This window comes from Cucurbita pepo, chromosome LG07 (genome assembly GCF_002806865.2).
Source record: "Cucurbita pepo subsp. pepo cultivar mu-cu-16 chromosome LG07, ASM280686v2, whole genome shotgun sequence".
NCBI classification, from domain to species: Eukaryota; Viridiplantae; Streptophyta; class Magnoliopsida; order Cucurbitales; family Cucurbitaceae; genus Cucurbita; species Cucurbita pepo.
In genome coordinates, this window is record NC_036644.1 from 7,143,849 (window position 1) to 7,157,503 (window position 13,655).

The 13,655-nt window shown below is 33.7% G+C and overlaps 1 protein-coding gene across 2 annotated transcripts; it reads left to right on the plus strand.

The window, feature by feature from the left end:
* The first annotated feature begins 1,733 nt into the window (after positions 1–1,733).
* On the plus strand, positions 1,734–13,408 carry LOC111798548 (serine/threonine protein phosphatase 2A regulatory subunit B''beta-like). Of its 2 annotated transcripts, XR_002815714.1 has the most exons (14): positions 1,734–2,324; positions 2,581–2,823; positions 2,970–3,075; positions 3,143–3,242; positions 5,430–5,535; positions 5,882–5,972; positions 7,608–7,749; positions 8,423–8,570; positions 8,749–8,858; positions 11,296–11,452; positions 11,739–11,864; positions 11,983–12,133; positions 12,952–13,069; positions 13,145–13,408. XR_002815714.1 is itself a non-coding variant. In XM_023681778.1 (13 exons), the coding sequence occupies exons 1-12, from the start codon at positions 2,175–2,177 to the stop codon at positions 12,121–12,123; spliced, it is 1,620 nt and encodes a 539-aa protein (XP_023537546.1). In that variant the 5' UTR covers positions 1,734–2,174; the 3' UTR covers positions 12,124–12,133; positions 12,952–13,408. The 2 variants fall into 2 exon arrangements, 1 of the variants encoding a protein (XP_023537546.1); XM_023681778.1 differs by having other exon boundaries at positions 12,952–13,408.
* Positions 13,409–13,655: the final 247 nt, after the last annotated feature.

A 13,655-nucleotide genomic window follows, 5' to 3' on the forward strand; every position in this document is an offset into this window, starting at 1 on the left:
TATTGTGCACCCACTATTCGGTACGGTATTCGTAAATGATATGATATTGACACGGGAGGGCCAATGCCCCGATAGACTCAAATGGATGGATGTTCGACTCTAAATTTGAGGCCGAACACCCTCGATTAGTGTAAAAGAGGGTTAAATTACAAGTTTGATTTTTTAATTTTCTCTAAAAAGTTTTTAAAATTAAAAGCATAATAGCCGTTTTTAACATTTCAATGTTTTGCGTAATAAATCCCTAATTTTTAGTGTCGGAATAATATTTAAATTTGTTATTTTGAGTTCAATAAATATTTAGAATTAATTTTTTTTTTGTCTTATCCGACACTAACATATTAATAAGTTGGAACCACTTAAAAAAATATTAAAAAATAATAATATTATTACATTAAAAAAAATTAATATAATAATATAGTATAGTTTATTAAGTGATTTTAGGGGATAAATACATATTAAAAAATATATTTATTTTTTTTAATTTTTTATTTTTCAAAAAAACACTTTAAATATACCATTACATAAGGGACGTTCAATACCGATTCTTATAGTGCTCTTAGGATTGTCGATAAGTTAATTCTTGTCTATGTGTATTTGTCGGGTTGTCTACCTAAACACGAGGTTGGTATCAGTAACAAAGCTTCATAAGAAAATATCTCGAAAATTTTATGAGAATTAAATTCGATCTTAAAATAAATTATTTAAAAGTAATTTAACGACCAATGATAAAAAATAATTTAAAAAAAATGTAAAGGAATATAATCACATTTTTATTGAACATATTTAAAGAAAAAACGAGTAAATTGAACGCTAAATTAATAAAAATATATATATATATTAAATTTTAATAATACACATAAAACTTGTCATTAAAATTTTTAAAAAATTTAAAAATTACAATTTGTTTTTGGATATAACAATTAATATTTAAAAATGGTTTAAAAACAGTTTTAAAAATATATTTGAATTTTCAGACCTTTCATTAATACCTTTATTTAAAAAAAAATTCAAAAACATTTTAAAACTTATTTAAAAAAAAAAAACTTTAAAAAATTGAGAGATAACCTACGAGAGTTGCGTTCATAGACCGTAATAATTTGTTAAACTTTGTTTTATAAAAGTAAAAGATAAATATTATAAGTATTTTTTAAACACAGTACGGTAAATGCATGTTTAATTTATTTTTTAAAAAGTATTAATGGAATTTTTTTAGGTTAAATCGAGATTTTTAAAATAAAAATTAATAATAAGAATATATTTATTTAAAATTTAAGTATATTTTTAAGACAAAATAAAAAATTTACGGATTATTAATTTAAAATAAATTTTAAAAGGTAAAAAAAAAAGAAAAAANTTTTTTTTTTTTTTTTTTTTTTTTTTTTTTTTTTTTTTTTTTCTTTTTTTTTTTTTTTTTTTGGAGATAATCTACGAGGTGTCTTTATAGACAGTTTTTGTTCATATTTTAACGGTAATAATTTATTAGTACATTTTTTACTTCTTTTTAAATTTTTTTAAAGGTATTAATGGAATTTTTTAAAAATTTAAATTTAAATATATTTTAAAGACAAAATATAAAGTTTTATTAATTTAAAATAAATAAATAAAGAAAAAAAACACTAATTATTTGGTTTTTGAAGTTTATGAAGGTAAAAGGCAAATGTAGCACGTGACAAGCGCAGGCGATATGGTATACCGTATTTTAGACGCCTTAATAAACCACAGGGAACTGCGCTTTCCTTTCGCCATTTTCCATTCCTCACAAACACTATTTCTTCACATTGCTGTTTCTTCCATTCTTTCTCTTCTTCAATTCTTCATTTTGCTCGACAAATTTCTCTCCCAATTTCCCCATTTTCCAATCCCTTTAATCCCAATCGATCTTGCTCCTGAATTTTTCTCTGCCCCTTTCAATCTTGTTCGTTTTTTTCTCGTTGCTAGACCCACCATACCCACTCTCACTTCCCGAAGATCTGGGGATTTCTTCTCTTCTCTGGAGCTTTGAATCCGATCAAGAAATTGTGGGTTTTGTTCCTTTTGTGATCTTGATTTGTTCTTGTTCATCATGCTTTGACGAATATTGCGTCTCGAGGGTTGGAATTGGCATCTAGGGTTAAGTGATTGGTGTTGCTGGTTGATATTGGTGCTGTTCATGCGAGAGTCACGGGCTGGTTTCGATGAATATGGAAATCTCTTGCGATGTGGCGTCGTTGGACGCTGAATTGTTGCAGCTGGCTGAGGTCTCTCCTTTGGCGATTAAATCCAATCCTGATTTTGTTGAGAAGCTGTTTGCGCAGTGGCTTTCGCTCCCTGCCACTAATCGGCTGGTAACTTTGATTTCCCTTGCATTATGAAGTTCGTTGAATTGGGGGAGTTTGTTGAATTGTGGATTTTTTTATTTGAGCTTGTGTGAATTTGAGTTGTTATTAGTCATAGGGACTCAAGAGCATGCTGAAAAGATCTTGTTTCTAGCTGGGTTGTCTCGATGGCAGTTTTGATTTTAGTTGGCATTGCTTCATCCTTCGTTTTCACGTGTATGGGAATGGATTCGAATTCGTTATATTTATCCATTGTATCTGTTAGGTAACGTCATTGTTAAACGATGCGAAGGCTGGTGTACCCTTGAATGTGCCTGGAAATTCTTCTAGTCCTCATGCTTCTGCTAGCAACTCACTACCTTCTATATTTCCTGCTGGAAGTGCTCCTCCTCTATCACCGAGAAGTACATCGGGTTCCCCTCGGGTGATGAGACAGAGGGTTGGTCCTTCTAATTTAGGCTCCCCGCTGAAAGTGATTAGTGAGCCAATTAAAGAACCAATTCCGCAGGTCCTTCTAATTTTATCTTTTGTTATAATATTTGTTAATAGTTTTTGAGCTACGTTTCGGATAAAAGACCTTTAGCTTATCAGTTGAATTTCTTTTCATGGGATTATGATGTAGTTCTTAATTGCACAACTTTAAATGCTCTGCAGTTTTACTTCCAAAATGGACGTCCACCACCAATTGACATAAAGGAGCAATGTCTGTTCAGGATCAACCAGGCTTTTTACGGGCACCTAGATGGATTGCAAGTCCATGGTGAGATATCTCAAAAACTTACGTTTCATTCCTCCAATGGACACTAACTCTCCTTCTGCTATGCCAGAATTTAGGGCAGTTACAAAAGAAGTATGCAAGCTGCCATCATTCTTTTCCCCTTCTCTTTTCAGGAAGATAGATGTTAACAGCACCGGCATTGTATCGAGGTAGGTTTCTCTTGTTGCTGGAGAACATTGTTCTAGTATGATTTATATATTGGCATTTTTTCACCTGTAGTTTTTGTAATCGTTTTGTATCATATATATATATATATATATATATATATATATATATATATATATATACAGGACATCATTTTTTAGACTGTTCCGTTGTCACCTTTTGCTTCTCAACAAGTATTTTAACTTTGTACTTTTTTTTTTAATAAATGGGCTTAGCTATCTCTTTTTTTCAATGAACTCCATAAAATGTTGCTAATTATGCTCGAATTTGCTTCCCAAGATATATATGTATATATATATTCTGTTGGGATAAAGGATATCTTTGGTAGGAAGAGTGAAAGATTACAAAGGCTGACCAGAAATAAATATGCAGCCTTCAGAAAAATTGTGATAATTGATGTTATGTAGATTTTATTTTGGAAAACTAGAAGGCTGGGGAATAATTTGAAAGAATCCATGCGAAGAGATTTATGCATTACCATTGTCCTGACATGGTTCTTATTCAAGAATCAAAGATAGAAATTAATGACCGTTTTTTTGTCATCAATTTCAAGGAAGATTAATTTGAAGATATGAAAGGGCATCAATGAATCTTTCTCGATAGTTGTATAGTTGTTTTTGGAAGAAGTGTGCAAAATCAGCGAAGTTGAGTTGAGATTTCCCTTGGGGTGTTGTCTTCTTTGCCGTTGGAGTTGAAGAAGAGTTTCAAATATTTTCCTTGCTTGAAAGAGTTCTTGATGGGGTTTGAATCTATTAATGGAGAATCAAGGCGGTTTGAAATCATTTAAGGTATCGTTGGTGTGGTTCTTGGGATTTGAAGCAATTAATTCTAATTTTTTGGAATAGGACATGGTAGTTAAAAGACCAGCCTTTGTATGGCTTCATCTTAACTGATCAATTGAAGCTGGCCTTTTGAATTTCTCAAGCATCCAACCACCTTTTGATTGTTCCTCTGCAAAGGTTAAAGTGTTTATGGAGATTCCCTCGATCTCTTTTCTTCGGCTACTCTTATGAAATCTTTCGAGAAGGTTTCCTATGCTGTATATAAGGAGCATGATGTCTTCTTCATCATTCTCATTGCTATGACTAGTTTAGAAGATTCTATATTGATGGCTTTATTTTTGGAGGCCATTTTTGATTCCAAAACCTTTGAGTTGTAAGTTTGGCCCTTTGCTAAGTCTTCTTCATCACATTTTTTTCCCCAAAGGTTTCTATATTGTAGTAGGTGCTTTTGCATCCTCCCTTTGCTGTGTGTTGGGGTATTTGGCTTAAGAGGAACAATTGGATTTTTAGAGATGAATAGAAGTTGGGTGAGGAAGCTTGGGAAATTGTTTGATTTAATACCTTCTTACTTCTTAAGGGTATTGGTCACCCAGTATTTTTTGTAATTATGCCTTGGTCTTGTCCTTTTTTGTTGTTAGTTTTGGACTCCCACTTTTATTAGGCTTGTTTTTTTTGTATCCCCATGTATTCTACCATTCATTCAATGAAATTTGGTTTTCTTTAAAAAAAAAAAAAAAAAGTCAAGAATGTGAAACTGCCTCGAGAATTAAGGGAAATTTTTTTTTTCTTGGATGGTAAACTCCACTTCAAACTCAAATCCCCTAGCTACATGGTGGTGGCAACATGGTTCGTTACTTTTTTTCTATAAGAAACAAAAGAATATATTACCGAATGGAGATTACAAAAGGGGAGATGAGATTTCCTAACCCGCCAAAGAGTTACAAGGACTCCCAATTGGCCTTAATATGAACAAGATTATAATTACAAAAAGAATTGCAAAGAGAACACCACATGGAAGCAACTAAGGAAAGAACATGGTATCTCAAGGCAAGACGTATGGATAAATTGATTTGGACTTGAAACTGAAGTTGCCAATGCACTATTCTGCATTCCATCTTTGGTTGGATTTAGTTTGTATCATCATGGTTGGTGGGTTGAATGAATCATTATTAGTTAGTTCAGTACAACATTTTGTGGTTTTACAAGGTATTTGAATTGAGAGGAATAACATGATTTTTATAGGCCTTGTCTTGTGATATTAGTTGAAACACGTGACGACCTGAACGCCCTTAATTAGTAAAAAAAAAAAGAAAATTGGGGTGTCTCTTTCCTTATTTTTTTTTCCTACTTGAAGCACGTATGATACTGTTTATCATCATTATTTTGCAGGGATGCTTTTATTGAATACTGGATCAATGGAAACATGTTGACACTGGATATAGCAACCCAAATTTTTAAGATTTTAAAGCAGCCAGATCTCAAGTATCTGACTCAGGTTACTTTCTGTTCTTCATCTTTCCTTTCTTCTCCTCCCTAATCCCGATCATTATATTGTATAAATAAATTTTCATTGTTATGTATATCAAAATATCACTAAATATTAGAGTATTGTTTTCTATGAAAAAAGTTTTTTTTTTTAGTGTTGCTATAGCAGCATAAGTAACATGCAGTTTTCTATGAATTATTTTGTGTTATTTCTTACCTATTTTATTGAACACAAAAAATTGTATTTGGCAATTGGTTAAATGAAATTCGAAGGAGATATCATCTGAAGTAACAAAAAATATATTTTACGTATAATCTTGTTCTCAGTAAAGTTGAATTTTTTGATTTTATGACAGGATGACTTCAAACCTGTGCTTCGGGAACTCTTAACAACGCACCCAGGGTTGGAATTCCTGCAGAGCACTCCTGAATTTCAGGAAAGATATGGTTGGTGCCTCTTGTCTGAATTACACTGCTTTAAATATATGGATGTTTATGGTTTGCTTTGTACTTTATTTTTCCTAAGAATCATGTCTGTCTTTGATTAGTTTAATCAACCCCGTTCTCTAATTTTTGAACTATCAAATCTCTTTCATCATGTATTTGTTTTAATTACGAACAAATCCAGAACTTTATTGTAAAAAGATTATCAGAAGTTTGGGAGGATGAGGCATCCTTGGAAGAGAACATTTAGTAACTGCTTCTTCACCTGACAAAGTAAAAAAGGACGAGAAAGAGAACAATGGGAATAATTGCCTTTCACCTTGCAAGCTTGGATTTAACATAGGAGCCTACACTTTGACAAAGGACCGAATTTTCGTTGATAAAATGAGAAGTTACTGAAGTAACGAAGAACTTCTACTAGTAGGATATAATTAGCTGCATAACAAAATCCTGAAGAACTAAACAAATTCAAAACCTATTCCATCAGACATGATTTTTTTTAAAAAAAAAAAATCCACGAAGCTTTCTGCCTTTTGAAGGATGCGACCAAGAAAGAAATGATGACATTGATGTCTAAAGAATAAGATGAAAAAGGAGATGTGGGCTTCATTTGTGGGGGATGAAACAGTTTTTTATGTTTTCGTTAGGTTTTGAGTTTTTCTTTTCCCTTTCCCTTTTAAGCTTATTATAACTTTTCAATATCTTTAAGATATTTGATGTTGTTTCAAACATGAAGTTACAATAGAAACTTTTCTCTAGGCATGAAATCTGACTTACAAGTAGCCCGTAAATCCTCATCTCTTAGGACATTGTCTATGATTATGTAAAGGGTGAAACCAACTTCTTGTAGCAACTATAAATAGGTTTCAGTTTAGGTTGCCAATGTTTATACCGTTCTAAGAAATCCTTGGGTACTCCTCCATTGCTCTGAACATTGTCTCTTGTGAAAAGTGGAGTCAAATCCTTTGTTTCTGAATCAAATGCATAGTGTTTCAAAAGGCTGAGAGCTTGATGATGTGTAGGATTTAAATCTTTATGTTTCTGAATGGATTTCCAGTACAAAAGATTCGTAACTTTCCTATTTTTATGTCATTGAGTAGATGGAGATTCTGTAATATTTCTAGGTCATTTGTTCATAATTTAGAGTGGGGCCCTTTATTCTCTCCTCTTTGTCTAGCATTCTCCTTCTGGTTCAGTGTGATCGTCTGCTTTTCCAAAAGAGTAAGGCACTGGAGTGGGGCCCTTTATTCTCTTCTCTTGTTTAGTATTCTTCTTCAGTTGCAACGCGGCAGTTTATTTTTTCTGAAAGAATATGGCCCTAGTTTTCTTTGGTCGTGCAGTGCAGTTCATCCAGTTGTATAAATTGTTGGTTTCTATTGACATTAGCATTGTTGGTTAGGCACTGGGTGTATTAGAATTGACCTTGCAGACCATGTTAGATGCCTGCTGTTGTATGCAATTTGAATTTCAGGCAGGGGCTTGTTATTGGGTTCCCACAAGGCTTCATGCTATGATAAATCATCATAAACCTGCTTGATTCTAGATTCTTTTAAGTTCACATTTTTTAATGCAATTACACTACGGCTCTTTATATTTTCGTTGTTCACTTTTTGAATGAACTTTTATTTTGTGAACCAGCTGAAACAGTAATATATAGGATATATTACTATATAAATAGAGCTGGAAATGGTCAGCTTTCACTCAGGGAGCTCAAACGTGGAAATTTGATTGATGCAATGCAACATGCTGATGAAGAAGAGGACATCAACAAAGTCTTGAGGTAGGGTTTATGAACGAAGGCTTTTTTGTGTTGTGATAAAAAACGAATGCTGTATGTTGCAATCATGAGTTTTCTTTCTATTCTATCTCACTGGTGGTTTTACCATTTTTCTTCCAGCTTTTATCCTATAAGGGAGTTTCTTTTTGTAATTTCATTTTAGTTTTTATATTTCAGTCCATTGAAGAGTTCTCCATGACTCCCACAAGTTCTTGGTTCACAGTGGATTTTCAATCTAGCTCGTCCTGTAATTTTTGAGTTAATACATTGTTTCTTGCAAAAGAAAAAAAGGATGGGGTTTTGTCTTGCTAATATCCCTTATAAAGGAGCGTAAGAATTTAATGGTGTTATGTTTATTGGTTTCCAAGTCAGGAACTGTACCACTATTTTTTTTTCCTGTTTGTAGTTGAATCCAACCACCAAAACTGGTCCCACCACTAAGAATCTTTCTTTTTCTCTCTCTAGTGTGGTCTAAAAAATGTAAAAGAGGAGATGGCTTAAGGATTTAGTCTTTTTTAATCAGAACGTGGCATAAGAAGAAAAAGTAGAGCGTCTTTGAGCCTCTTAATTATCTTTACGTATGTTACTTTTAGCTTGGATTGATATATTATGTTCATGTGTTTGCTTCTTGGGGTCTGCTTGACCTTATTTAATTTGTTTTAATCGTGAATTGTAGATACTTTTCATATGAGCACTTCTATGTAATATACTGCAAATTTTGGGAGTTGGACACGGATCACGATTTCTTGATCGACAAGGAGAACCTTATCAAATATGGAAATCATGCTCTTACCTACCGGATTGTTGATAGAATATTCTCTCAGGTTGGTTAATATTCTCTGGGATCTTGCTTGTTTAAAAAATGACTTAATTAGATGCCAGATTTCAGTTTTAAATGAAACTTCCTTGGAATCTATAGAATTATTTTTTTTTCCTGTGTTAAATTTATTTATAAAGTGATTACTAGCATTAACTTCTTTAATTGATTCCATGGAATCCTAGGTTTCAAGAAAGTTTACTAGTAAGGTTGAAGGTAGGATGGGATATGAAGATTTCGTTTATTTTATATTGTCCGAGGAAGATAAATCGTCAGAGCCTAGCCTTGAGTATTGGTATGTTCTGTCCTTATCGTGAATATTGGTGTTTTCTAATACTTTACCAGGTCATATAGACTGTTTGTAAGATGGCTCAAGTTTTGATGAAACATGTGCAAATTAGTACTGATCAACAAATTTGTGCAGTTGAATTCTTGAGACAACGGTGTCCATTTTGACCTTTGCCCTAGGGATCTTCACTTTATTTTTATATTCAGCTTACTGCATTGCCTTTTTTCTAAATCTGCTTGTTGGGTACCCCCTTTCTCTGGACATTTGACATGTACAACATTGTATTTATAATTGTAAAGATGGAAAAAAGTTATAAATCAATGTTATTTGATCAATTCTGTCAATACAGTAATGTGAAATTCTAGTTTCCCTTTTAACATATGTTGTTTGGTTAATTGACGTCCCTTTATAATTTTTTATTTAGGTTTGGGTTAGCGAATTTGTATGCATAAAAGATAAATCTTTTTGCCTTGTGGTTGGGTTGTTCATATTCTACCCGTGGAAGTTATTGGAACTTTCTTTGTAATTTTTCATTTTTTTCAATGAAAATGTTTGTTTCCTTGTAAATTATTTATGTAAATCATGCCCTTTTATGCATAGACACTATATTTTCACTTGCAGTTNGAAGGCTTTTTTGTGTTGTGATAAAAAACGAATGCTGTATGTTGCAATCATGAGTTTTCTTTCTATTCTATCTCACTGGTGGTTTTACCATTTTTCTTCCAGCTTTTATCCTATAAGGGAGTTTCTTTTTGTAATTTCATTTTAGTTTTTATATTTCAGTCCATTGAAGAGTTCTCCATGACTCCCACAAGTTCTTGGTTCACAGTGGATTTTCAATCTAGCTCGTCCTGTAATTTTTGAGTTAATACATTGTTTCTTGCAAAAGAAAAAAAGGATGGGGTTTTGTCTTGCTAATATCCCTTATAAAGGAGCGTAAGAATTTAATGGTGTTATGTTTATTGGTTTCCAAGTCAGGAACTGTACCACTATTTTTTTTTCCTGTTTGTAGTTGAATCCAACCACCAAAACTGGTCCCACCACTAAGAATCTTTCTTTTTCTCTCTCTAGTGTGGTCTAAAAAATGTAAAAGAGGAGATGGCTTAAGGATTTAGTCTTTTTTAATCAGAACGTGGCATAAGAAGAAAAAGTAGAGCGTCTTTGAGCCTCTTAATTATCTTTACGTATGTTACTTTTAGCTTGGATTGATATATTATGTTCATGTGTTTGCTTCTTGGGGTCTGCTTGACCTTATTTAATTTGTTTTAATCGTGAATTGTAGATACTTTTCATATGAGCACTTCTATGTAATATACTGCAAATTTTGGGAGTTGGACACGGATCACGATTTCTTGATCGACAAGGAGAACCTTATCAAATATGGAAATCATGCTCTTACCTACCGGATTGTTGATAGAATATTCTCTCAGGTTGGTTAATATTCTCTGGGATCTTGCTTGTTTAAAAAATGACTTAATTAGATGCCAGATTTCAGTTTTAAATGAAACTTCCTTGGAATCTATAGAATTATTTTTTTTTCCTGTGTTAAATTTATTTATAAAGTGATTACTAGCATTAACTTCTTTAATTGATTCCATGGAATCCTAGGTTTCAAGAAAGTTTACTAGTAAGGTTGAAGGTAGGATGGGATATGAAGATTTCGTTTATTTTATATTGTCCGAGGAAGATAAATCGTCAGAGCCTAGCCTTGAGTATTGGTATGTTCTGTCCTTATCGTGAATATTGGTGTTTTCTAATACTTTACCAGGTCATATAGACTGTTTGTAAGATGGCTCAAGTTTTGATGAAACATGTGCAAATTAGTACTGATCAACAAATTTGTGCAGTTGAATTCTTGAGACAACGGTGTCCATTTTGACCTTTGCCCTAGGGATCTTCACTTTATTTTTATATTCAGCTTACTGCATTGCCTTTTTTCTAAATCTGCTTGTTGGGTACCCCCTTTCTCTGGACATTTGACATGTACAACATTGTATTTATAATTGTAAAGATGGAAAAAAGTTATAAATCAATGTTATTTGATCAATTCTGTCAATACAGTAATGTGAAATTCTAGTTTCCCTTTTAACATATGTTGTTTGGTTAATTGACGTCCCTTTATAATTTTTTATTTAGGTTTGGGTTAGCGAATTTGTATGCATAAAAGATAAATCTTTTTGCCTTGTGGTTGGGTTGTTCATATTCTACCCGTGGAAGTTATTGGAACTTTCTTTGTAATTTTTCATTTTTTTCAATGAAAATGTTTGTTTCCTTGTAAATTATTTATGTAAATCATGCCCTTTTATGCATAGACACTATATTTTCACTTGCAGTTCGTATGATCTTTGTTTATTTACTCTGGTTTGTCTTCTTCAGTTTTCCATTTCTTGACCAAGTTTGGGACTGGCTGCCCATTTTGATTACGCCTTGTTGTTTTTTCTAGGTTCAAGTGCATAGATTTGGATGGTAATGGAATTTTAACTCGGAATGAATTGCAATTCTTTTATGAGGAGCAGTTACATCGTATGGAATGCATGGCTCAAGAACCTGTGCTTTTTGAGGATATTTTGTGCCAGATAATTGATATGATTGGACCGGAGGTTCAGCTCTACTCCTTTATTAGTTTNATTTTTCTTCCAGCTTTTATCCTATAAGGGAGTTTCTTTTTGTAATTTCATTTTAGTTTTTATATTTCAGTCCATTGAAGAGTTCTCCATGACTCCCACAAGTTCTTGGTTCACAGTGGATTTTCAATCTAGCTCGTCCTGTAATNTTTTTTTTTTTAAGAATATCATGAAAAGATATCCATGATTATCGAAATTTTCTCCAAAAATTTGTGAATTACGAAATGATATTGTTGTGCTTTACACAATGTCTTGCTTGCAGAACGAGAATTATATCTGTCTACGGGATCTGAAAGGCTGCAAGCTTTCTGGAAGTGTTTTTAACATTCTTTTCAATCTGAATAAGTTTATGGCCTTCGAAACGCGTGATCCGTTTCTTATCCGCCAGGTAGGTGAACTTTTATTTCAGGTCGATATTATTGCCTTGTGATCTCAGCTATGATAAATTGGCAGACAATGTTCTGCCCGTATATTACTGGTGACAATTTTGACCTTGTGGCTTGCAGGAACGGGAGAATCCTACTTTGACAGAATGGGACCGTTTTGCACATAGAGAATATATTAGGCTTTCAATGGAAGAAGATGTGGAAGATGCCTCTAATGGAAGTGCAGAAGTTTGGGATGAGTCTCTTGAAGCTCCATTCTGAGTGGAATTGGGTAAGCCAATTATTTCTGTTCTGAAGCCATTAGTTGAAATTCAGTTCAAAACACCATTGTTTTTACTACCCTTTTGTGCTTAAAACGAAATTATATCCCGGCACTTTTGGTATTTCAGTTCAAAACACCGTTGTTCTTCCCATCAATTTTGTGCATAATTTTCTGTCTCTACATGTAACAGCCCAAGCCCAAGCCCACCACCACTAATAGATAGTCTTCTTTGGGTTTTCCCTTTCGGGCTTCCCCTCAAGGTTTTTAAAATGTGACTGCTAGGCAGAGGTATCCACACCCTTATAAAGGGTGTTTCGTTCTCATCCCTAACCAATGTGGAATCTCACAATCCACCCCATCCAGGGCCAGCGTCCTCATTGGCACTCGTTCCATTCTCCAATCGATGTAGGACCCCCTCCAATCCACTGGCACATCATCCGGTGTCTAGCTTTGATATCATTTGTAATAGTCCAAGCCCATGGCTAGCAAATATTGTCCTCTTTGGGCTTCCCCTCAAGGTTTTTAAAATGCGTCTGATAGAGAGAGGTTTCCACACCCTTAAAGGGTCTTCCGTTCTCTTCCTATACTTACTATTAAGGCTGAGTGGCAGACATTTTTTAACAGAGATGAAACAAGGGGATGCTTGGTCTGTTTATATTCTTTATTATGCCTCCTTCCATCAATTGCATAATGATAATACTCCATTGCACGGACATATGATTGTACGATTACTGTAGTGATGAATAGCACGGTTTTTGTGTACTATTATTCTTGATTAGAGTTGACTTTCTTACATCATTAACATTGTGCTCCTCTTTCTTTTTCAGGGAGCAGAAGAAAGCGGCTTGGCTTGAAAATTTTCGTTTTTAAATTGGCCACGAGTTGAAGAAATGTACCGATGGATCGATTAGTCCTTTTGAATGAGAATGCAGACCGCTACAACATGTTAGAGGGGGGGCTTTGCAGGTTTTACTTATGGAATGTCTTCTCTAATGTTGCTTCTTGAACACGAATTTGCAGGTCTCCAATTGCTGCTGCTTTGACGAATTGCGAGTATCGCATGAAACATCCTGTAGATTGTACTACTGATACGACATTCTGTAAGCGTTGTCTGCTTGGCGCAGTCGATAATTCCAGGTCATTTATTTAGTTTAGAACGCTGCCTTCCTTTTCCCCCCCTCAATTTAAGCCTCTACTTATAGATAGATATCATCTACGCCCCTTTTTTGTTTGTAATTTTATTCTGTTTCTCAAGAAGGAAAAAAAGAAAATCCCTTCCCTTGATTGTCTTGGGTGGTTCTGTGATGCTTTCATTTGTATGACTTTCTTTTGAGTTAAAANGTGTGTAGGAGCAATTGAGAAGAGCACAAGCGATAGTGTTAGCGTGTGTAGAGNCCTTCCCTTGATTGTCTTGGGTGGTTCTGTGATGCTTTCATTTGTATGACTTTCTTTTGAGTTAAAAGGGCAGGGCAGTGTTTACTTTTTTATATCCTTTTTGTGTAAGAGCTGGGATTCTTTTTATTTATATGAA

Bases quoted from the DNA above. Each gene is read 5' to 3' on its own strand.
- LOC111798548 (XM_023681778.1), top strand. From the start codon at position 2,175: ATGAATATGGAAATCTCTTGCGATGTGGCGTCGTTGGACGCTGAATTG. The intron at 5,536-5,881 runs GTTACTTTCTGT...ATTTTATGACAG, and splicing joins ATCTCAAGTATCTGACTCAG to GATGACTTCAAACCTGTGCT. The intron at 7,750-8,422 runs GTAGGGTTTATG...CGTGAATTGTAG, and splicing joins GACATCAACAAAGTCTTGAG to ATACTTTTCATATGAGCACT.